Below are 23646 nucleotides of genomic sequence, written 5' to 3'. Positions count from 1 at the left end.
TTGATAATCCACCCAACAATAATTATTTTAATGAAATCATAATGTTGTCATTTGTGGAATTCATCATTCTCTAAGACTATCTTAATTTGGTACCCTACAAAGAGAAGAGGGCTTATTATATTTTTGCCTTGAGTAATTTATGTTTTCAAATGCGATCATAAGAGGGTGCATTAATATTGTTGGGTGTCACGCAGGAATAAGCATTGGAAAGGTCAGCTGTTTTACACTGCTTGTAAAGAACTGCACTTCAAACAAACTTAATTTGCAGCTTTGTTATTGCTGGCAATCTTTTGCTAAAATAATTATGCATTTAGAGTAAGTTGTTGCCTTTACAAAAAAAAATACTTTCTTAAGAGTATGTGGGAGATAGAAACTGAAGTTTGAGACAGATTTTATTTGTATGCTTATGCAAGACTGTGTTTTCATCTTCCTATATTAATATAATTTATAATAAAATAATGCCAATATGAATGGTTGCCTATTGTTTTCCTTCCACTGCTCTTCTTCATGTCAGACAAGGTTATATAATGCTCAGTTGTCGGTGTGCCTGTATCAAATAATCAGGGGTGGCTAGCTGTATATTTTTTCTTGGATCTCCAAGTCCTGGGAGTAATGGACCAGGAAAGCAAATTCAAACGTTTTCTGGACCTGAAGGTCTGCATCTTACAGCCATATGAAGGTTACATTAAACTCATCTTAAATGTTGCTGTTATAAGTACCAACAAGGAGAGAAGGTACAGATTATTTTATATCCCATTATATTATAACAGTATCTTCAACCAACAGAAATCAGCCAATCAGAACTAGTATTTAGCATACTGTATCCTCATACCTCCCAATTGTCCAGTTTTTCGCAGGACAGTCCTGATTTTGACAGCTCAATCTGCAGTCCCGGATTGTTACTGAAATGTCCCAACTTTCTCTTTGATCTCCTGCACTGAACAGCCAGAAAAAGATACAAAGTTTCTAACTTAATTAACTCAGCAGGTGTACTTTGATACTTTTGTAACAAAGAAGCAATTGTAACAATTTAAGATAAGTAAAGAAGCAATTTTAACAATTTAAAATATGCAAAGAAACAATTGTAACAATTTAAGATAAGCAGGTCTCTTGGGGAAACTGGGACATGCAGCTTAAATGGCAATTCACCTTTATTAGCAAAACTATAATAACACATTAAAACCACAGAAAAGTATTCAACCTTTCATAACCTGCCAAATTTCGTAAAATTAACATGGTTATTATGGAGTGTGGCCACAAAAATCAGCATGGTGGGTTTTTTTTGGCAATTTTGCAGCAGATCTTTTTGTCCTTTCTATTTCCAAAATGCTGGGAGGTTTGCTCACTTATTACTGCACTTGCTTCATTTCAGGTGACTGTGGAGGAAGTAATAACTACTACTGCTTATCTGGATCTGTTCCTGCGAAGTATCTCAGAGCCCACCCTACTTCAAATTTTGCTCCGTTTTATCCTGATTCATCAGTATGAGAAAGTGCACATTCTAGATACACTGGTTAGTCGTATCAATACCCCATTTCGGGTAAGTCTTCTAGTCACAGTGGATATCTGTGCTTATTACAGCTATTTGTAAAACATTATTGGGCAAATTAACTATAGACGAAGCGCCTAATGCTAGCGTGAATGCGCCAGCGCCGCGAATTTTCATTAATTCGCCGATTCACTAACGGACGCTGGCATAAATTCACTAGTGTTACTTTGCACCCTTACGCCTGGCGAATTTACGCAACGGACGTAACTACGCAAATTCACTAAAGTGCTCATTTTTCTGAACACTACCTTTTACGCCAGACTTCCTTCGCCACCTCAGACCAGGCGAAGTGCAATAGAGTAGATAGGAATTGCTTCAAAAAAAGTTAAAAAAATTTCTAAGTCCCAAAAAACGCTGGCATTTTTTCATTTTGTATGGGTGATAGGCTGAAAAAGATCGAAATTTTTTTTGGGGCTACCCTCCTTCCCCCCTACATTTCCTAACTCATGGCACCTTAACTATACAGTGGGCACATGTGTAGGGCAAAATCAAAATTTTATTTGCTGTTTTGAAGGTTTCCCAGGCTTGTGTAGTGCTGCTACATATACCTCCATTGTAACTTGAATTTGGCGCCGTATGCAAATTAACCATCGCTAGCGTAACTTTGCTTTGCTTGGTGAATTAACCCTAGCGCAACTTCGCAACCTTATGCTTCCCCTGAACGCAACTTCGGATTTTAGTGAATTTGAGTAGCGCTGGCGAAAATACGCCTGGCGAAGCGGACACTGGCGCAACAACGAATCTTAGTGAATGTCCCACTATATCTCTAGAGATCAATGCTGTTTGATATGTGTAATGTGTATCATATACTATTAGCAGTAGTTAGAATTTTTAACTTGGCTCTTGTCTTGCTAAGAGTTTATGATTACTGCCCACCAAACAATCCTTTGGTAAGCTATCAGTATCACCCACCAAATTTAGCATGGCACCAGAACTTGTTGCATGGGAAACCTGCATTGTTTTGGTCTGATAGATCCCTGCCACTTAAATAGCTATGCACATACATTTACACATACATTATTACATACGTTATTTTTCCCCAGTCCCTTCATGTGCTAATTCATTTCAGTAGTTGTATTTCTCAGGTTTTAAGTTTTCTTTTCCCAGATTTCAAGTCACTTTATCAGCCTTATCCCTTACCAATCATTAAGCAAAAACCCTTTTATTTTCTAAAGTCCATTTATCAAAGATGGAATTTCAAATTCATGTGAATTTTTTTTAACTCTACTAAATTCGAATATACTCGAAATTCGATTGGAAGGGTATTTAAGGAATTATATGAACATATTGCCCTACTGTACTTTCTGGCTTTCACTCTTATTACCTGAACCTCTTTCTCTGCTGGCTTCCACTACATGGACAATTCGTCCTTTTCTTACGCTTTACTGATAGCTCTGTGATCTAACCAAAATGTCACTTATGTCTAGGACACTATTTATTTTGATGCATAATATCATAAATGTCTAAATTCAGCCCCCAGCCTAAATAGCATACTGATGCTTATTTCGATTATATTATTGTACCAGCTCAAAATAGGTGAAGTTTTTGTTGTTAAAGTAGACCAAGGATAATATTCTTTCATTGCCACGGTGCCTGTAATTCTAACTACCATTACTAATGAAGAGCTGTTCACTGTACATAGCTGTAATCCATATTCAAGCACTGTCAACAGGATTGAAATATAGGTGATGGCGATGTCATGATGAGATTCTACAAACTAACAGACTACTCTCTCAGAATAGTGAATCGCTGTGCATAACAAACATATCACGGTGAATCTTATAAGCCAGACAGCCATGCAAACAAAATCAATGTCCTTTCAAAGTCAAACTGGCACTGCAAAATATTAAAAGAAGATCAAGCAAAGGCATCTATTATTTTCTCTTTGCTGTATTCAATTGAAAATATTAGATTTCTGTAAGCTACGGCCTATATAGCACTGACTGTACTTTTGCACAGGTTATTACAGCCAATAGTCATTTTAGGAATATCTCTGTAGTTTAGCAAACACATGCAACAGAGACATGAACACGAAGGGGTAAATTCAGATTGAAGCATTTATTTTTACATACAAGTTTTCTGTTTGCAGTCACACCAAACCTTGTCTTCTCTGTGCAAAACAAATTGATTGGAGACAAACTATTACTATTAGGTCCTTAGCAATGTGGAGATATAGTTAATAGATTGCTGTGACGAGCTTTTGTGGAGACATTTAGCTTGTTATCAAGTTAGGTGTTGAAAACTGAAGATATTATGAAAGGTTATTAACTCTAAAGGGACTCATCCCTTAGCTTAAAGCATCATTAGAATGAAAGCATTTGGCTATGTATCTCACTGTGTCAATTATCATCTCCAAACAAATAACACCAGTAACTTAATGATTTACAAGGTTTTGTGTCTTTTTTTTTCTCTCTCCTAGCTTTGCGTTGTGTCCTTGGCATTGTTCCGAACTCTTATTGGTTTACATTGTGAAGACGTGATGTTACAACTCATTTTGAGGTAATGGATTCATTAGATTCTTGGTTATTCAGGGAATATTTATTTCCTGGCATCTCTGTTTTGTTTTAAAAGTAAAGTTTCCCTGTTGTTTAGCTTTATTTTTATATATATGTATATATAGAAAAATGTATTGCTAACCAATAGCTTCTTTGTGTTGATTGTTGCAATAATGTGGCCATAGTTAGTGTGAGGCACATGGGAAAAATTGAATAAAGGTGAAAAATAAAAAATAAAGTAAATGGCTGGTTGGAAAACATAGTTGGCGCCTCATTTTGAGAATTTGCCCCAAGTTTCCTTGTGAGTCTTTAGCATAAGTTTGTAATATATTTTTTTAACCATATTAACAGTGATGTCATAGTTTTCTATATGACATCATATTTTTCCCATATTTATTAACATTGTGTAACAAATATGTTCAGCCAAAAGTGAAAATCAGAAGAAATAATATAATACATTCAATTAAGCTTAAAGCATTTGAAGTATTTGATGTGCATTTCTATCAAACACAAATAATATGACCAAATAATATAATCCTGAATTAAGAGTTTAAAGCTCATCTCAGCATAACTAAAGAACATTTACTAACCTTTTCTTCTGGGGATACAAAGCAGGGGTCAGCAGACTAGTTGTCATATCCATTACAATTTGTAGCTTGCAAATAGCTGTACCTGCAGTATCTCTCCCACTGAACACCAAGTTAAAGGGTTGGTTCACCTTTAAAGGAGAACTAAACCCCCATTAAGATAAAACCTCGAATCCCTTCCCTCCATTGCCCCCCCCCCCACTTTCTCCCTTCATAGTACCTTTCTTGAAAAAAGTGTCTCTGGCAGTAACATTGACACATTCATGCAGAGCAGCGCAGTGGAGCTCATTGGTGCCATCTTCAGGATATTTGGATTCCTCTGGTAAGTGAGCCTAAGGAGTGGTTTAGTTCTCCTTTAAGTCATTTTAGTATGTTATAGAATGGCAAATTTTAAGCAATTTTTTCTTTTCTATAGTTTTTGCATTATTTGCTTCTGATTCTTCAAATGGGAGTCACTAACCCCATCTAAAAATGCTCTGTAAGGCTACAAATGTATTACTATTGCTACTTTTATTGCTCATCTTTCTATTTAGGCTTTCTCCTATTCATATTCCTGTCTCTCACTCAAATCAATGATTGTTAGGGTAATTTGGACCCTAGCAACCAATTTGCTTAAATTGCAAACTGGAGAGCTGCTGAATAAAAAGCTAAATAACTCAAAAACATAATAAATAATGAAAATCAAATGCAAATTGTCTCAGAATATCGCTCTCTACATCATACTAAAAGTTAATATGAAGGAGAACAACCCATTTTAACAACCCATTTTAATTGGACGTTAATACAGTTTGATGCATCTTTCAGAAAGAAAGTGCTTATTTATTGAGACTGTTGGCTTTGTAGTGCAGGGCAGTGCCAGTTCAATATCTAATGAGTAATAATTCATTATTATCCTTCATATAGTGGATACCTTTACACAGTACTTTAAAAAGAATGTTCATCTTTAACATTATTTCCTGCCTCAGTGGAAATTAATTCTTAGGTCCCTGTCCTATTCACAAAACACACTAAGAATTGAGTTTTCTTCAGTGTGGGAAAAAACCTGCACAAACACAGAGGGGACATACAAATTATTTGCAAATTGTGCCCAGGTCTGAATTGAACTGAATCAGTCACCTATTATTTATTATCATCTATTATATGATTACAAACCAAAATCCTACCACAACCACAGCAAATGATTGTGCAGTGACCAATGATTTGTTTTAAATAGCCCTTATTTTACAATTCCTAATAATGTGAAATTCCTTTAGGAGATACTGAACCTGCTTAATATTTTATGGGTACCCCTGCCTGAAAACCAGTTTTGAATGTTTTACAGCTATAAAAAAATATCAGTTAATCATGTTTTAATTAATATAATGTATGGCTGCAGAGTGGCTGTCTAGAATGAAACTATGAGATGTGTCTTTTTGCTAAGTAACAAAATATGCCTTATTATAGCAAGGCACTGTCAGCAGGGAGATTCTTGATGTAGCAATATTGCCAGGAATCACCAATAACTTAAGGAGTTGAATGCCAGGCAGTGCCAATACTTTTTTTTTGAGTGGCATGCATTCATTTTCTTAGGTTGAATAGCCTACATATGAAAGACCTGCATCATTCCTATTCTCTTTGTAATGAGTATTAATGAACCGGAGTTAAACTTAATCTAAGGCTGCTCTGTTCACATCTTTTCTCAGCATGGATGGACTAGAGATGTCTGCACCTCTATATGTTCTTCCTCATTGATTTCCTGCATGGAACAAAGCTTACCTTTTTATTCATCAAATCCTTTGTTTTATGTAGAACATCAGTTTCAGATAAAATATGCAAGATTCCTCACTGAGAGTTGTTGTTCTCTAATCATTTACAGCAACAGTTGCTGTTGGTCAGTACACAATTGGTGTCTTAGAGCAGAATGAGAGGGTTGCAGGAACCAAATCTGGTTATGGTGAGAAGGGCTGAAAGGAGCCAAAAAGCCATTAGTTAGTAATTATATGCAAAGTGATGCCTTCTGGAATCAGAAGGTATTTACTTGTTTCATGCCTTACACACAGCACTGCCTAGATACCAAAGATGAGAGTTTTGATTTTCCCATAAAGCATCATGAGCAGAGACATGCAAATCACTCCTTTGTGTCCCTTTGGCCAACTATGCATCCAGAACTGCTGGTTTATAGCACAGATACAGCCTAATGGTTTAGAACCATATATCCATACTTGCAGACAGCCTGTTTCAATCTTGTTAGATCTCATCAGATATTGGGACATGGCTTCTGAGAGGTAGGACTTGGAGAGTAGTAGTAGTAGTAGTTTTTGGTAGAAATTGTCCGAACAACTCAAATTTTCTAGAGCTTTTAGTGGTATTTGGATTTTTTTTCCGATCGTTCAATGCTTTTTTTTCATTCAAACTTTTTATATTCTGATCTTTTAATAAATACAATGATAATCATTTGTTTGTGAGTTTAGTCGTGATTACAAAAACCTTTAAAACCACTGAAATTTGACCTTTAATAAATAAGCCTTTTCAGCTGCACTGTTAAATGTATTCATGTAACATACCAACAGGCAGACCTGACCTATATACTAGAGAACAGTGTCAGCAACAAAGTTATCATGTGGCATAGCAAGGAAACCCATAGATTCTAAATTTGGCCCATATACTATCTGCTTTTTTTCCATGATAAATCTGGCCCTGGAAAGTAAAATATTTGAATTTGGGACATTGGTTACTCATTTCAGATATTCACTATAAAGAATGTAGGTAGTGGAGGTGGTAGCAAAGAAGCAATAATATTATTTAAATATTAGTGGTATCTTACACTGTGGCCCTGAGGGCTGCCCCTAGATTCTTCAATATCCAAAAACAACAATAACGCAAACATAGTCAGAATCGACTGTGCTCCTAGCTACTAATCAGGTGAGAACAACATTGCTAACATAAGCAATGCCCCAATACATAATTATTTACCTGCTAGACTGTAGAACTTTCTTGGGAAAAAAATCAAATAACTTATTGTAATAAGGTGTCCAACAAAACTCAAAATATAATATGTTTTTTGCATAAAATAATAAATGACAGATGGATGTGTGTGATTGGGTTTAAACCAATGTCTTATAAAAAGAACAAACATAAATCCCCTTGGCAATTAACTCTGAAAGGGATTTGTGTTTTTGTTTTTTAAGGAATAGATAAAGCAGACACTTTTGTCAACAGATCAACAGTAATTTTACCAGCTGTGGTAGTTTTTACAATTTTTTTAAAATATATTCTATAAATTAAATGGCTGTCCAGTAAAGGCCAGGGCCATACATATAGCCACCCAAGGGCCTCTGCCTAAGGCAGCAGCTTTTGGGGGCAGCTCTCAGGTGCTGAGATGGGGGGTACAGGGCTCATCATGGTGGAAACCAGAAATGATGTATTCCAGAAGTGACGTCACACGTGTGCATGATGTCATTTCTCTTTGTAGGTGCTGCCAGGTCTGGTGCCTTCTCATACAAAATAGCTCATAGTGTGCACACTCTAATCACATCTAATTGCACTAATACTTTATTGAATGCCATTCCATCAACATTTCAATTTATGTTCTAAAACCTTTGTCATAACCGGCCTGGAGTCAAACCAGTGACCAGGTGTTTCTACCAGGGCATTAGCTCTACCCTATGTGAGCAGACAACTAAGGCCCTGGTTCACTCCTATTGCTATCCTTGTAATTGCAAGTAGGCATGGCTTGTTTTACCTGTTATCAGTCAGGCCACTGGTAATCAGTGTAAACCATTAAGCTACCTATTAAACCCCCTGCTCTGCACTGACTCATTGCCCAGTGTAGGTCTATTTCCTGATAGTTCATGGGTGTGATTCTTCATCTGGTTTTCTGTTCCTGACCGATGCCTGATTTGACCTTGCTGTATCGCTGCCTGAACCGACCCATGCCTGTCTTCTGGATCCCGACTCTGCACAATGTTGCCGACAGGTTTGACCCTGGCCTGTTATTCTGCTAATGTATTATGACTAGTATTTTCCGTGACACTTCAACGACTACACCCTCTGTTTCCTGTCCTGCATTTATTGCAGTTCCCTTGCTTGCCTAGAACTTCCCCCTTGGTCCTCTCACTCAGTCCTGGTGACATCCGAGTAGAGGAAGGCTCCTCTCGAAGTGAAAGGCAGAAACGTGAGCTAAGATCAGGACCATGGGGTATGTTCTGGATTTTGGGACACCATACGTTACACCTACATGCTTTGAATGAGAAAAGTAAACAGTGGCTCTGATTCAGTAAATACGGGTTTGGACCCAAGCAGTCAGTAGTACAGTGCAACCTCTTACGGGTGGCAATTTTTCTTCAGGAAAAAAAATATTACAAATTACCTTGGGCCAAAGGTTTTTATACCCATTTTATGGTCAACGTGTTCTCAGGCCTTCATTGCTTACTGGTTAAAATTACATAAATACTTGACTTACCCTGCCAGTATTCAAAATGCAAATTAGTGTTTGTCCTCAAATCTCATGTTATATTGCTCTCATTCTACTTCTTTTGTCTCTTAGGCTGTGCTACTTTGCCGTAAAACACTGGGTTTAACTAAAACTTTATTTTTCCAGGTATTTAATCCCTTGCAATCATGTAATGGTCACTCAGCGATCAGCTGTCAGAGAACAAGACTGCTACTCTGCATGCGCAGCAAAGTTCCTTTCCTTGATTCCAGACTGCTGTGCTATTACTGTCAGTAGCACTGGATATTTGGAGAGAAGGCAGATTATGAATTCTAAATTCATACAAAGGACAGGTATGGAGATTAACATAGGAATAAGTCGTGTTTTAAGAGATAATTAAATGGACATTAACCATGTTTAATTTATTATAGACATTGGTATTAAGAACATTTGCAGCCGGGGGCAGTTTTTTTTAAAGGAATAGTAACTAAAGTAAGTAATTAATATATCATGTACTGTTGCCCTGCACTGGTAAAACTGATCTGTTACTTCAAAAACACTACTATAGTTCATATAAATAAGCTGCTGTGTAGCAATAGTGGAAATTGAAAAAAGGCTCTATGGCACAGTTTAAATAGTGGATAACGATAACACCATTATTTTCTACAGAGCTTAATTGCTACATTATCTGCTATCTGCTGTGTAACCTGAACCTCTTCTCCTTTGAATGGCTGCCCCCATTGCTACATAGCAGCTTATTTATATAAACTATAGTAGAGTTTCTGAAGCAAACACACCAGTTTTACCAGTGCTGGGCAACACTGCATTATATTTTTATTACTTTAAAACACTTCAGTGTTCATGCAACTGACTAATGAAAAAAAGAGTGAATTCTTCTGGTCTATAACATAATAATGTTAAATATGAACTTTAACTTTTTTGATGAATGCTGTGGGTCTTATTTTTGTATATTTAGCTGAAGCATTTTGCAAGGCCTTATGGATAAGGTTAGGTTTTTGGGATCACAATAGCAGGCTTCAAGACTGTGGTCATATTTTCAAACAATATCCAATTCTTAAAAAAAAAAAAACAAGATCTCCAGGCAGGCAGGGTTTTATGTACCAGTCATGTCCATTTCCTCTGTGTGTTTGTGGCTACAATGTCATGAGGCTACACCAGATCCATGGATTTGCTGAAGCTGTTTGATTCTTTTTCAGTGCTTTGATTGGATTCATGGATTGGATTGGATCTCATTTTAATTCTGATAGTTTATCCATAGGCTGCATGATTTAATTCTTTGAAAAGCAAATCAGATAACTTATGCATACCTGTATGGTATGAGTAGGGGGAAAGTGCAGAGCAGAAGAAAATGGGTCAGAAAGCAAAAAAGAGGAAGGAGGTACAGGGCAGAGGAGAGGGGATGCTATTTTGCGGCATTTCTCTGCAACAGAACATCTATAGACTCAAATGAATAGTTAAAAAAATATCAAGTGCTTTAAAAAAATATTGCATGGGTTAAAAAACAAAAAAAAGTTGCTCTGTTTGAAAACAACACAACAAACACCCCATTAACTTCAATTTAGCAATTTTTTTGCTGTTTCACACATTTTTGGTGATGTACTCATCTCTAAGGACGAGCAGTCATGTTAGGGAAAGAAGGCGAGGAAAGCAAAAAAGAAGGGGAGTAGAAGGAAAGGGGTTTGAGGGAGTAGATGATCAGTGGGCAGATAAGGCAAATAGAAAGAGGGGTGGAAGGGGAAAAAGAGGAGAGAAGATGAGAGGAATAAGGAGGTTAGAAAAGAAAATACAGTAGATAAAAGTTTGAGGGAATGTAAGATTTGAGAGGGGAAGAGAGAAAGATGAATGGTGGGAATGAAGCATAAGAAAAGGAGATTATGAGATTAATAAAGGGAAAAGGAACAGAGAAATGCCCATGGGTAAAGGATAAATAACCATATATAGAAATTATTATATAAATATAAACAAAAAGAAGACAGTGTGGGAAAAAGAGAAGAAAAAAGGAAGAGAACTACAGAAGAAGAGTGTAAATATGGAGCAATTAAAAAAAACAAGAAAATAAGGACAGTGCATCTAAAATGGAGTAGAGAGAAAATCAGAGAGCAATTGGCTAGTTGGATTCACTTGTATAAGAATGATGGAAAGAGAGCCGCACATACACCATATAGTTTTGCAGGAGGGGGAACTTGCCCTTCACTTCACTGGTATAACCCAATTACATAATTGCTGTGTGTAATTCACAAAGAAGGGATGTTCTGAAGGACAGTTACAGTACTATGTAAAGACTACGTCTACATATAAATGCTGTTTATTTTGCTTTTTGCAGAAATATGTACACTATACGGGAGCAGGCAGTGAGCTACTGATATATTACAATCTGCTTAACTCTAATCTGATGTTTTTGTTACCCACAATGCATTGCAATGTGTAGGTAGCCATGTGTTCTGTGACAAACTAGTTCACATAGGGTCTGTATTCTGCAGAACAAAATGATAACTATAATTTGTCTGTATGAATAACACAGCAGTTGCACAACTCCCAGCAAATTACAAAATATATTTTTTTTTTTATAAAAAGCAGAAAATGTGACTTGCGCATACTTCATCTCGAATTATGAAATGCTAATACAATCCTTTCTTCTGATAATTCTCTTACCAAAATAAAGAATGGCTAACAATCATGCTCTTAAAAGTCTAATTTCAATAGAACAAATGAAACCAGTATCTCACTTGTCAGCTGCAGCGTAGATGGCCCTCTCCTTATATACTTTCATAAGATTAAGAGGATCAGGCTGCAGAACAATTGCCATAATAACATCTCCATTAACAATCAGCTGGGTGTCAGAAGAGCATTTAATTCATCTCTTTAAACAAACACTCCACTCATTGTGAGATGTTATTGTACAATATAAAGATGTGAGTATTCCATCCAGCTGGACAAATCACTTAGAGAGGTACTCAACATCTTAACCTGTGCCAATAAATGTGCATACCAGCTCATATGACTTGGTTCCATCCTTGAAATATTAATTAACATTGAATACTTTTAAATTCAATACAAACCACCATGCTTTAAAGCCAGAATGCAGCATTGTCCCCACAGAATTCCAGCATAAAAGGGTAAATATCTTGTGTCAAAACTAGAATGCACTTTTGTGAATTGCATGCATGTTGCAGCATTTCACTTCCGATATGCCAATGTGTGCAGTTTCAGTAATGTCATTAGTGTATAAATATTTTGGCTATAGACACAACCCTCTACCCTCTAGGTGAATACCAGAATTACTGCTGGGTCCAGGCTATTTTCAGTGTTCCTAGTGTCCATGTACACAATCCATCACAGCAGACTGAGTGCATTAGTGCTCATCACCAGGAGCATGTATGGGCTCATATACCTTTCTGGATAGTGTCAATGGAGGTATGCATCCACTCATATATTTCTTGTGGATATTGGTTTAAATCCTTAGAGACTCACCAGAGCTTTAGGCCTCCCTCTATTGTAGAATTACAGTTCTGGCATTTACAGGTTATCTGTTTCATACTGTTTTAGTGCAGTAATTCATTGCAACCAGTTAAAAACCTATCTTGATTTTCTGCCTGCAGCAGTTACTACAGTACGGCAATTTTATACAGTGGTACATGCCCTGCTTTGCTTGTCTCATTTCTGTATCCATCTCAGTATCAACCAACCAGCTAACAACAAGATTGGCATTTGTATGTATGATATGATGCTAATATCAATCTCATACTAGCCAACTCACTCATATTTTTTGGACTACCTCCTTTTCATATATAATGATTATACTGGCACCATAACAGTCAATTCACTATTTTCATTATCGTTAATATTTAGAAAAATAAATGCTGCTTTTTGACAGATTTGGTCAAACACTGCAATTTGTCTTTTACAGATTCTGATAATTCTAAGCATTCTTCAAGTTTATATGAGAAAGATACCTGGATGGATGGTGATTGTGCAGAACCAGTTGATGAAAACTACCTTGAGTACTTATGGGAAGCTCATGAAAATATTCTGAAGTGCTTAGAAGACTGTAAAGTTTGGTCTGCCCCATATGATGGGCAAAACCCAGACCCTGAAACCTCCTTTAAAACTCTGATGGAGGATAATTATAGAAGAGGGAATTTCTCAACATTCAGACGTGCAAATAGGCAAAATATGGATTCAATTTCCTCTGAGACACCATCTCTAGGAGGTAAAACTTTGCTAGATCTTGAATGGGATGACAGCTATGATACTGGGATATCTCCTGACTCTGGAAGTTGCTCCCCTCAACCATCTATTGATACAGTTTTACCACCAGAGCTTCCTCACCACATTCAAGAGATGAAGCGGAATGCAATCATGTTCATCAAAGGATCATACATTGAAGAATCAGATTTTCAGGATGATGTAATGGTTTACAGATTATGTGCTGTTAAGGATGCTAATGATGCAGATATGCAGGACATATCAGACAAAAATGATCTAGAGACAAATGATCAATTTTCAAAACTTCAGGAAGGAAATCAGACCCAAGCAAACAACAATAAAAATGCAAATCTAAATAATGCCAGTGTAAAAAAACAGGTTAAACAAACAGTACCCAAAGTAGAGATTAGGCTTTCTTCTGCAGCAGATGATATCTCTAATATGAATATGTTAAGCCCAGACAGTGAGGAATTTATTGCAAGATACGATGACCTGCTTAATGGACTGAAAATCTCAACACTGGAAGAGTCTTTATCTCCAGTTCACAGTTTGGCTTCTCCAATGGAAGAAGACGAGGATGATTTTGACAAATATTCTTTGGATTTACCACAGTCAGAGAGCATGTCATCTCCATTTGGGCCAAGAGATGCAACGATATTTTCTAATTACCTTCCAAGGTCTCAGGCTGCTCCATTTACTGGTAAGTAATTAAATATGAAAGTGTAGAAAACAATAATTTTACTAAATACTGAATTAATGATGAATTAACTGTAATTTGGCATCTAGTACCGTGCTCACGCTTCCCCAAATGATGTGAATGGTTTGTTGTTTGCAATAAGGTTTTGGGGGAACAAAGACGAATTTTCCAAATATAAAACTGAAAGTAATCTTGAAGAACAATGGGATATTGACTGATGAGGGTGATGTGGAACTTTAAAAACCGGAGACCACTTGAGGAGAAAAGATAAAGTTTACTTGACACATGCTCTGTGGATTCTGAGTCAGAACCCCGAACAAAGAAATCACAGAGTTTTTATAAACTTGGGAATGTGTGACATAAGAACGTAGGGGCAGAAAAGGGTGTTGCCTTTGCAAGAGCATAGATATATCTCTTCACAGTACAGAAAATCAAAGAACTACTCAATGGGATGGTTCTTCCTCAAAGTCAAGGTAGTAGTACCAAGGCTAGCTCAATAAAAGAATCCATCCAAGTCAGGGTGGACTCCCGAGGGAATCTACCTACACAGAATTTTATTCATTCTCAAGGATATAATTATTATTATTATTTTGCTAAATATAAGACATATTTGTCATTCTAGTCCCTGGTAGAACAAACTACCTACCACTTTTTGATTTGCAGCTACATTTTTGTGGGTGGCTAAGATGCCTGACTGATATTTACAATAACAATTACAGGACTACTATACTGGCTTTATTGTTTCAACTTTCTCTTTACACAATAGAAATATAAAAAGATAAATCTACATTATTAATCATTTCAAGGGTCTCTGCTATCTCTTTATTGATGTTTCTGACAGTGCTTGCAAATTTGGAGTTTGTGTAAAATACCAATGTCTCTTTTTTCTTCTCATACCCTTCTGTATGTTTTCTCTGCCAGTCACAGAGACTTGTGTCTTTTTGGTTCATCTATTTCATGTCGGCAGGTCTACTGTTTTTGGCACATAATTATTATAATTTACTTAATTTTTCCTACAGGACCATTCATCAGTGTTGTACTGTCAAAGCTAGAGAACATGCTGGAAAACTCCTTGCATGTTAATCTGCTGTTGATTGGGATAATTACTCAGCTTGCCACCTATCCCCAGCCACTCATCAGATCGTTTCTGCTCAACACCAACATAGTCTTTCAGCCCAGTGTGCGATCTCTGTATCAGGTATTCTACATTTACACAATGATCCTGCGGAGAGACAACAGCTCCTCTTCACTTCCAATTGTTTAGACTGTGGGCCCAAAAGAAGGGGCATACAGGGTAGTATACATAACACTTGGAAGAAATGTTCAGCTAATATAAATTTATTGACATATTGTTTATCTTTCTCTGTGTTAAAAAATAATTACCTGAAAAATGTGAAGGGTTAGTGTAGAATTCACACATGCAACTTTAGAACTGGAATGAAAAGAAAGAAAAGCACTTAAATGAATACAATCATTGCAGAATAAGGAATTTTGCATTTACATAGGCTCTATGCAGATCAGGGCATGGGGGGTGTAATGAATCCATATATATGTCTCACATTGAGGGGGTTATTTACTAAAATCCGAAAATGATTGTCTTAAAACCACTTCAACCAATCTCCCATCCAACTTTTCACCTTATTCATAAATTATTAATTATCAATAAATTAACTCGTGAAAATCTGGTGCTGGAAAAGAATAATTCTGAATCGTACACATTTTTTAGATCTGATGCCCGAAAACCACAATTTATTCAGATTATTTATGGAACCCAGCAAAGATCATGATATCTTCCAATTGCAAACTGGGCATTTGCCACTGACTTGTTAGAGATGGAGAATTTTTTCCCCTCAGTTTTAGCAGCCTCTGGGTTTAATACATCTTGAGTTTTGAGGTTTTTTTCCTATAAAAAATTGTTTTCCCCTTTAAAACTCCAACCAGAAAAATGTAGACTTTGGTAAATACCCCCCCCCCAAGAGAATGACTGCTCTGAAGTTTATCTACAGCCATATTATTTTGTAGCACGCATGTTGTAAGCAATCTTTTCAATACGATATTTAACTAGTATGTGTCCATTTAAATAACCCTTCAGTTCCAGAACTAGGAACGTAAAGATGAAATACATACTTGACTTTATCATGACATTGATTTTGAGTTCAGATGCATTCAGAACTTCATAGGGACCCAAATCTCTCACTTTTTACTTTATATGATAAATATAGCCTTTCTTTTCTTTATAAACAAAGCTTGATAAAGTAGATAAAAGCTCTTTAGGAAAGAAAGCTCATAAACAATGCATTTTCTATTCTCTTTATATCAGGTGCTGGCCTCTGTCAAACAGAAAATTGAGCAATTTGCAGCAACAGAGCAGAATTTTCCAGTGCTCCTCGCAGAAGCTCAGCGGTACCTGCTTTCTCGTATGGACATGCCTAACCAGTCTAGAGATACATTTACCAAAGGTACATTTGATTGTAATGTATGCAATTTGTGCATGAATAAAACTTATTTTATTTCCCCCCCTGCATCATGACTTTACAAGTGTTAGCATAGCTAAGGCACACATTTGTAATGCTCCATTTTACTATTTATTGGTCTGCACTGTTACTTTTTTACTTTACTTTACTCATTTTTCTTCCATGCTGCCTTCCGATTTGGGGAATGGTTTTTTATCTTTTCTTTCTCTTTAGTATGACTTTAAACTATACAGAGGCACCATATATTTGTATAACATACTGGTATGTATAAACTCAGTTGAGGCTGCTTGATTGGCCACACACCAATGTTTTTGCACCTTAAGCGATAAACATTTGTCATATTTATACAGACATAAAATACCCCATGCCTCTGCATTATTGGTGGTGTTCTGAGAAGAGCACTCATGCCCAGGACACAGCAGGATAGTCCTTCATCTCCTGCCTTTTCTTCTCTTAACAAGTCATTATTGTCTGAAACGGGCTGGATAGAAAAAAAACAGAAAACCATTTCTTAACCATAAGGTATTAAACCCTGGAAAGTCAATGTAAATACTCTGCTTTGAAAATGCAGGACTGTTATTGCCACTGAACAGTCAGTATATACAGTGTTTATATATGTACCTGTCCATCGGAAATGGGGTGCTCGCTGTGGTCAGTTGTAACTTCCATTATCTACCATGTATATATAGTCTTGCAAGCAAACTGAAAGAGGAACTGAAATGTATCTGGTTGGTTGGTAGTTGACTTAACATGGCTGGCAGTTGAGGCATTGCCATACCCTTCATAATACTGTAGGGAAGCAGTGAAACTGGGAACTAATAAATGTGTGTGGAGCCCAAGAAGCTGTCGGTGACCCAAACAACTTCATAATATCCAGACGGCTTCATCTCCTCAATCGGCCTAATCTACCATACATTCTTGATGCATTAATATTAGAGGGTTGATTGAACAGCCTTGATTGAACTGGGTCTTTGTTAATCAGCATCACCATCACACAATATTTCATTTCCCATGGTCAGAAGCAATTTGTCCAGTCTTGGTATTCAGGTATCTTCAGTTGTATTATCCCATACTAATCTCTGCAGCTTTCTGCCTACCTCTGCCTCTACTTGCAGCTTTTGAATACATTTCTAGCACAATTTTTAGTCCTAAGCTCCCAATACACTGTATAGTATAGAGAAAGATATGCTGGAGCATGAATATTATCCCCCTTTTTATGTGTCATAACTTGTGCTTATCAGGGAATGATTGTGGCAGCTTAGACTAAACTTGAAATGCATTTGTTTTGCAAATTAGTGATTGGCAGCAAATGAATAAAGAGCCTCCTAATCTATTAAACATTTCCAAGTGCAAACAAGAGGATGCATTTGCATTCGCCGGCCGAGAATACAGGATTTAAAGCCTTTTGCACATCAATTTGTCAGTGTTATTACCATTATTATTCTTATTATGAATCTTTTTGCCTTTCACCGATTACCTTCTGCAAAATCTTTCTTTCATGGCTTGCTCCATATCTTTGACAAATGTCTGGCTTCAAAGTTACAGCTGCTGTAGCATTCTTTGTTGTGTGGTCTTTAATATTTCATCACTGCTGCCGAGGCTTAGAAGGTATGGCTGATGTGCACATGATACTAAATAGGATGCCTAGTATTTATATCCAGTAGTGGATTTGTAGCTGTGACCATTTTATGCAAGTGGAATACCATAGAGGTCCTAGTTAAAATATTGCAGTTGATATTACAGTTAACATAAGCAAACAGCAAAAGTCAAAGCTGTGCTGTGGGTGTGTGACTACTTATTTCATAGAACAATAGATCCCAGATGCCCATATTAGTATATTAAAAGATATTAAGGAATTTTATGCTAAATGCAAAACAGAATTTTGTCTACATCTTGCTGGACATTTAAGCTGGCTGACTATGACAAAGTATCCCCTCTTCTCCATTCCCACAATGTAACAATTCATTGATTGCACCTGATTCATTTATTATTGCATCTTACAATGCATTCGTTCTCAGGGATCCCTGTGCTGTCCAATAAAAAGTGCAGCCATTCGGGGGCTAAGCCTAGCCATACAAAGAAAAATTTTAGGTTGGGGCAAAATCAGACTGAACAGATCATATGATACCTATGCTAACTACCAAATCATATAAGTGACCTCTCACTTTGAAGACAATTCAATGACTTCAACCACAACCAGATATTGCCACATTGACTCAGATACAAGCCAATAGTCTGTCCATTCAGTCTGGAGCAGCCAATTCAGCAGCCCCTGGTGGCCCATGTATTGGCTGGTTTAGCTTTTTGAAAAATTAGAAGTGAAATGCTAAACTTCTGAATGAATAAGGTAAAACTGAGAGTAGGACTGGCCAGAACAGGGATATCTATGACTTAGTTGGCCAACTTAAAGGGATAATGCACTACACATTTGGCATGAGCTCATTCTGTAGAAAAGTTGCATAAACACTTTCTGAAATAAATATAAATATGGAATAGTTCCCCACCCCTTCACAGCGTAACACAGCCTTTCCCCTATTCTATTGTGAAGTGATGAATTCTGTGATTTGAGGTCTCTCTGCTTTCCAGATAATCTTTACCACTCACTATGGAAATCATAGGGTTGTCGAGTCCAAGAATACAACACTTCACAATGGAACAAAATGAGGGAAGGGATAACATTGCATTGTAAACATTGCATAATATTGTGAACCTAAGGGATTTTGGGAAATGGTTTGCAAGAGTATCCTGGCTACCTATCAATTCTTGGTATGTCTGTGAAAAAAGTAATGCATTTATATTAACTTTGGAAGTCCAGACAGAGCCCACCTGAATGAGCACATGCCAATATATATTAAGGGATTCTGTCATGATTTTTATTGTGTACGTTTTATTTCAAAATTGCAATGTAGATATTACAAATATATAAAATGTTATTCCTCAACCAATAAATGTATATTTTTTTATCTGAAATGTTGGTGTGTAGGCAGCTATCTCAGGTCATTTTGAAAGGCCAGCATTTTGCAATGAAACTGTTTTCAGATAAACTATTGTTTCTGCTACTAAATGTACCTGGAGGAGTTGTGGTGGGGCTTGGATTTTTATTACTGAGTGCTGTTCTCATATCTTAGCAATGCAGGTGTCAGCATGCTGTTATCCTGTTACCTTTCCATTGTTTTGTTGATAGGATGCTGGGTGGAAAAGGAGAGGAATGATATGACTGCAACTTGCAGCACAGTAATAAAGAGTGACTGAATTTTCCAGAGCACAATTCACATGACGGAGGGCATCTGGGAAACTAACATCATGTCTAGCTCTGTGTCAGATTTTAAAATGAAATATGAAGAAGTGTCCTCTTTTGAAAAACGGATTTCAGTGCAGGATTCTGTTATAGGAGCACTATTAACTGATTTTATTTATTATTTTATTTACATGGCTGAGGGCAAGGTAGAACATGGCAAAACCTCTAGTCTATGTTATTGTTCTGTTTCTGTTTCAGACAACACACAGGTGGTATCGAGCACAGAGAGAGAAGCTGTAGAATCTTCCAAAGGATTAGAACAAAAATCAAAGGAACATAGAGCAAACACTTCACTACCTATGGCGGGAGCATCTAAAAAAACCAAAAATGCTATGCTGGCTGCTGTCTTGTTTCAAGAATTCCTGAAAGAACTTGCTGCTTTAGCTCAAGAACATTCTGTTTTACATTTTTTTTATCACTAGTTCAGGGGTTGGGGGGGGTTATTATGTACATTTGTCTTTTTCTTTAATAGTGCAAAGTTTACTTTTAGATGAATTTGGATTTTTGTGGGGATAAACTGCAGCAGAACACAATTCCATACAATGACTGAAAGAGGTTATTAGTACTTCCTGTAATACTTGATGCTCTGGACGGAATTATTTTATTGGAGGGGATGTGGTTTCTAAGGTGGTTTTGTGATTATAATATTTGCTTTATGATCTCATATATGTACCATGAGACACCATTAGACAATATGTAATAAAAATGCCAACTTTGCACCAGGTCCAGCAATCCATTAGATACTTGCTTTAAAGGGGAACTATTGTGAAAATTAAAATTGAATATAAGCTTCATCATACTAAAATAAGAAGTTTTCTAAAATATAATCAATTACAAATTCTAAACCATTTCTGAAATATTCAAGTTACTTTTCACTCTCCCTCTCTCGGCATCTGTCTCTCTTCATTCTGTCTTCATGCAGGATTTGGGAGTCTGTTTTTCAATGACCTTTAAATCCAATATATCTTGTAGGGGGGGGCTCCTTTTGCCTAGAAGATGTATTAGAGCTCACTATTCAAATCACAAAAAATCCTGTCTCTCTACCTGCAGGATTTATTATTTGTTATATTATGTTTGTAGTGGAATTGGTTATTTGAATCAGCTCTTATACGTCTTCTAGAAAAGGAAGACCCCCTATAATATGTATTGGATCTAACTGCGAATTAATTTCTGACACAAGACAGAATGAAGAGATGCTGAGAGAGGAATAGTGAAGATAAACTTGATTATTTCAGAAACTATGCAGAATTTTTAATTGATTGTATTTACAAAGTTTCTTATATCAATATGATGGAACTTATATTACATTTTAATTTTTGCCAAAGTTCACCCTTTAAATACTATAGCTGATCAGTATATACACAACCTATATGCAACCTAATCATTAGTTGCTGTAGGTTACTAGACCTACAGCCTTATAATTGGTTGCTAGACCTGGTGCAAATATTTTTAATACAGTATCTTCTATTTCTTCTACTGCTTCTGCACCTTTAGCACATAACATACTAAGAAATGCTTATTGGCTGAAGGCTTTGTATTTGTTTTTACACTGAGGGGCACATTTACTATGGGTCGAATATCGAAGTCGAAGGATTTACCGCATTTACTTTGATCGAACGATCAAAGGAAAAATCGTTCGATTAAATTCTTTGAATCGAACGATTCGAAGGATTTTAATCCATCAATCGAACGATTTTCCTTTGATCAGAAATTGCTTAGAAAGCTTATGGGGAAGGTCCCCATAGGCTAACATTGGTGCTCGGTAGGTTTTAGGTGGTGAAGTAGGTAGTCGAAGTTTTTTTTTAAAGAGACAGTACTTCAATTATCGAATGGTCGAATAGTCGACCGATTTTTAGTTCGAATTGTTCGATTCAAAGTCGTAGTCGAAGGTTGAAGTAGCCAATTCAATGGTCGAAGTAGCCAAAAAAACCTTCGAAATTCAACGTTTTTTTCATTCTAATCCTTCACTCGAGCTAAGTAAATGTGCCCCTGAGATTTCAGAAATCAGAATTTTGGGTTAGCCTTCCTTAATCTGTTTTAAGCTCTAATGGGGGAATGTAAAAAATATTCGCAATGCGAAAAGTTATGCCTCTGTGCAAACAAATTTTGCTTTGCGCGAATTTAATATAGCATTTACGAACCTGGAAACTGTTTAGCGACCACTTCCGACAGTGGAAGAAGGTTTGCGAATTTTATAGTTAGCGCCAGTGTGCAGTGAATGTAATAAAACCTCTTATGAAAAAGTTATTATGTTTGCTCCAAAAGATTATGACACCTTCAAGCACTTCTTAAAAGTGGGCAATGCACAATTCGCAATGTGATAACAGTTTAAGGAAGAGTATTACATTGCGAAATTAGACTTTTTATTTTGTGCTAATTGTTTTGCTCTTTGCGACTTTTATTACATTCCCCCATAAGTATTTTATAAGTAGTTCTATTGATACAGGAGTGAGCTACAGGAATAATGACCACGGCTTGTATCAAATGAGGCAACTGATCACTACAATTGTTAGTTGTGATCAAGATGCCTGCTACTGACAATAGGTCTCATCCCAGTGCTAATTTGCAACAGTTTATATAGACCCTATATTTAAAAATATATATTGCACAAATACCTTGAGCACTTTTAAAGTATATTGGGTAGAACTTTACTAATACAGGGCTATTGTACATGTAAACCTCAGTCTTATGCACTATGGCGCAAATTTACTAAAGGGTGAAGTGACTAACGTTAGCGAGAATTTGCTAGAGTGACGTCATTTTGGTACTTTGCCGATTTACTAATGGGCGCAGACGTAACTTCGCTAGCAAAGAGACTGATGCTGGCGCTCATTCGCACTCAATCGGCAGGTGAAGTTGCGCTCTGGCGAATGTACGTAACTGCGCAAATTCACTAAGATGCGGATTTTACTGAACGTTACCTCTTGCGCCAGACTTACCTTCGCCTCCTCAGACCAGTGCAATAGAGTAGATAGAACATCCTAAGAATTTTGTTGAAAATTTTTCTAAGCCCCAAAAAACGCTGGCATCTTTTCCTTTTTTCAGGGTGATAGGCTGCAAAAGAGCGTACATTTTTTTTGGGGTAACCGGCTTCCCCCTACATTTCCTAACATATAGCACATAAACTATACACTGGGCTCATGTGTAGGGCAATATAACAACCCTGGGCTTGTGTAGTGTAATGTATATGCTGCAACATATACGTCCATTCAACTTTAACTTCCCACCGTATGCAAATTAGCCAACGCTAGCGCAACTTAGCTCTGCTTGTTGAATTAATGCTAGCGCAACTTCACCATCGTTCGGTGCCAAGGACAAACTTAACATGATAGTTAATTAGCGTTGTCCGAGCGAATTTTCACCTGGCGAAGTGATGCGCTGCCTGCGAAGCCGTTGCTGGCGAATTTTCACTGCTTAGTAAATTTGCCCCTATATGTTACAGCCCCAGGCTTAGAGAGGTTGTGGGTAGGAACAAATCATTAGGCAATGAGGCCCTGTAGTGCATCATAGCAGCTGCAAATATGGCATGGTAGGCAACCTGCACATAATCATTCAGTCTGTGGAGAATGTCTGAGTTGGGTCTGGATTATGTGTTTTCAAAAGCGGTGGTTACAGCAGGACAGTCTCAGTGATCTTCCATGTGCATAAATACTAACAACATTGGACTCTTGGCAGCCACCTTTGTGAGCCGGAAAGTAATTTAATTGCTCAACAGTGTTGATTCTATCAGCAAATCACAAATGCAGCCTCCATAGCTGTTCATCTTCGGGACAAATCCAGGATATGGGAGACTATATGGTAAGCATGACCAGTTTAACCTTCATGTAGGATCCAGTGTACATGGCTTGGATGCAGCTATATTTATTGAGGAGAACTAGCCATACAGAGGGTCCAAGCTTTCCTTTCTC

General features: G+C 37.0%; 1 protein-coding gene across 2 annotated transcripts in view; it reads left to right on the top strand.

The window, feature by feature from the left end:
• fhip1a.S (FHF complex subunit HOOK interacting protein 1A S homeolog) overlaps positions 1-21371 on the top strand; it is a 76505-nt gene extending 55134 nt beyond the window's left edge. For both annotated transcript variants that reach the window (XM_018243266.2, XM_018243267.2), the window contains 7 exons: positions 1373-1540; positions 3969-4048; positions 9211-9395; positions 12971-13969; positions 14986-15164; positions 16287-16425; positions 19937-21371. In XM_018243266.2, coding sequence (XP_018098755.1) covers positions 1373-1540; positions 3969-4048; positions 9211-9395; positions 12971-13969; positions 14986-15164; positions 16287-16425; positions 19937-20160 — 1974 coding nt within the window. In that variant the 3' untranslated portion in view covers positions 20161-21371. The remainder of the gene's footprint in view (positions 1-1372; positions 1541-3968; positions 4049-9210; positions 9396-12970; positions 13970-14985; positions 15165-16286; positions 16426-19936) is intronic.
• The last annotated feature ends 2275 nt before the right edge of the window (positions 21372-23646 follow it).

This window comes from Xenopus laevis, chromosome 1S, assembly GCF_017654675.1.
Source record: "Xenopus laevis strain J_2021 chromosome 1S, Xenopus_laevis_v10.1, whole genome shotgun sequence".
Classification (NCBI taxonomy): domain Eukaryota; kingdom Metazoa; phylum Chordata; class Amphibia; order Anura; family Pipidae; genus Xenopus; species Xenopus laevis.
This window is presented reverse-complemented; position numbering and strand designations above follow the sequence as displayed.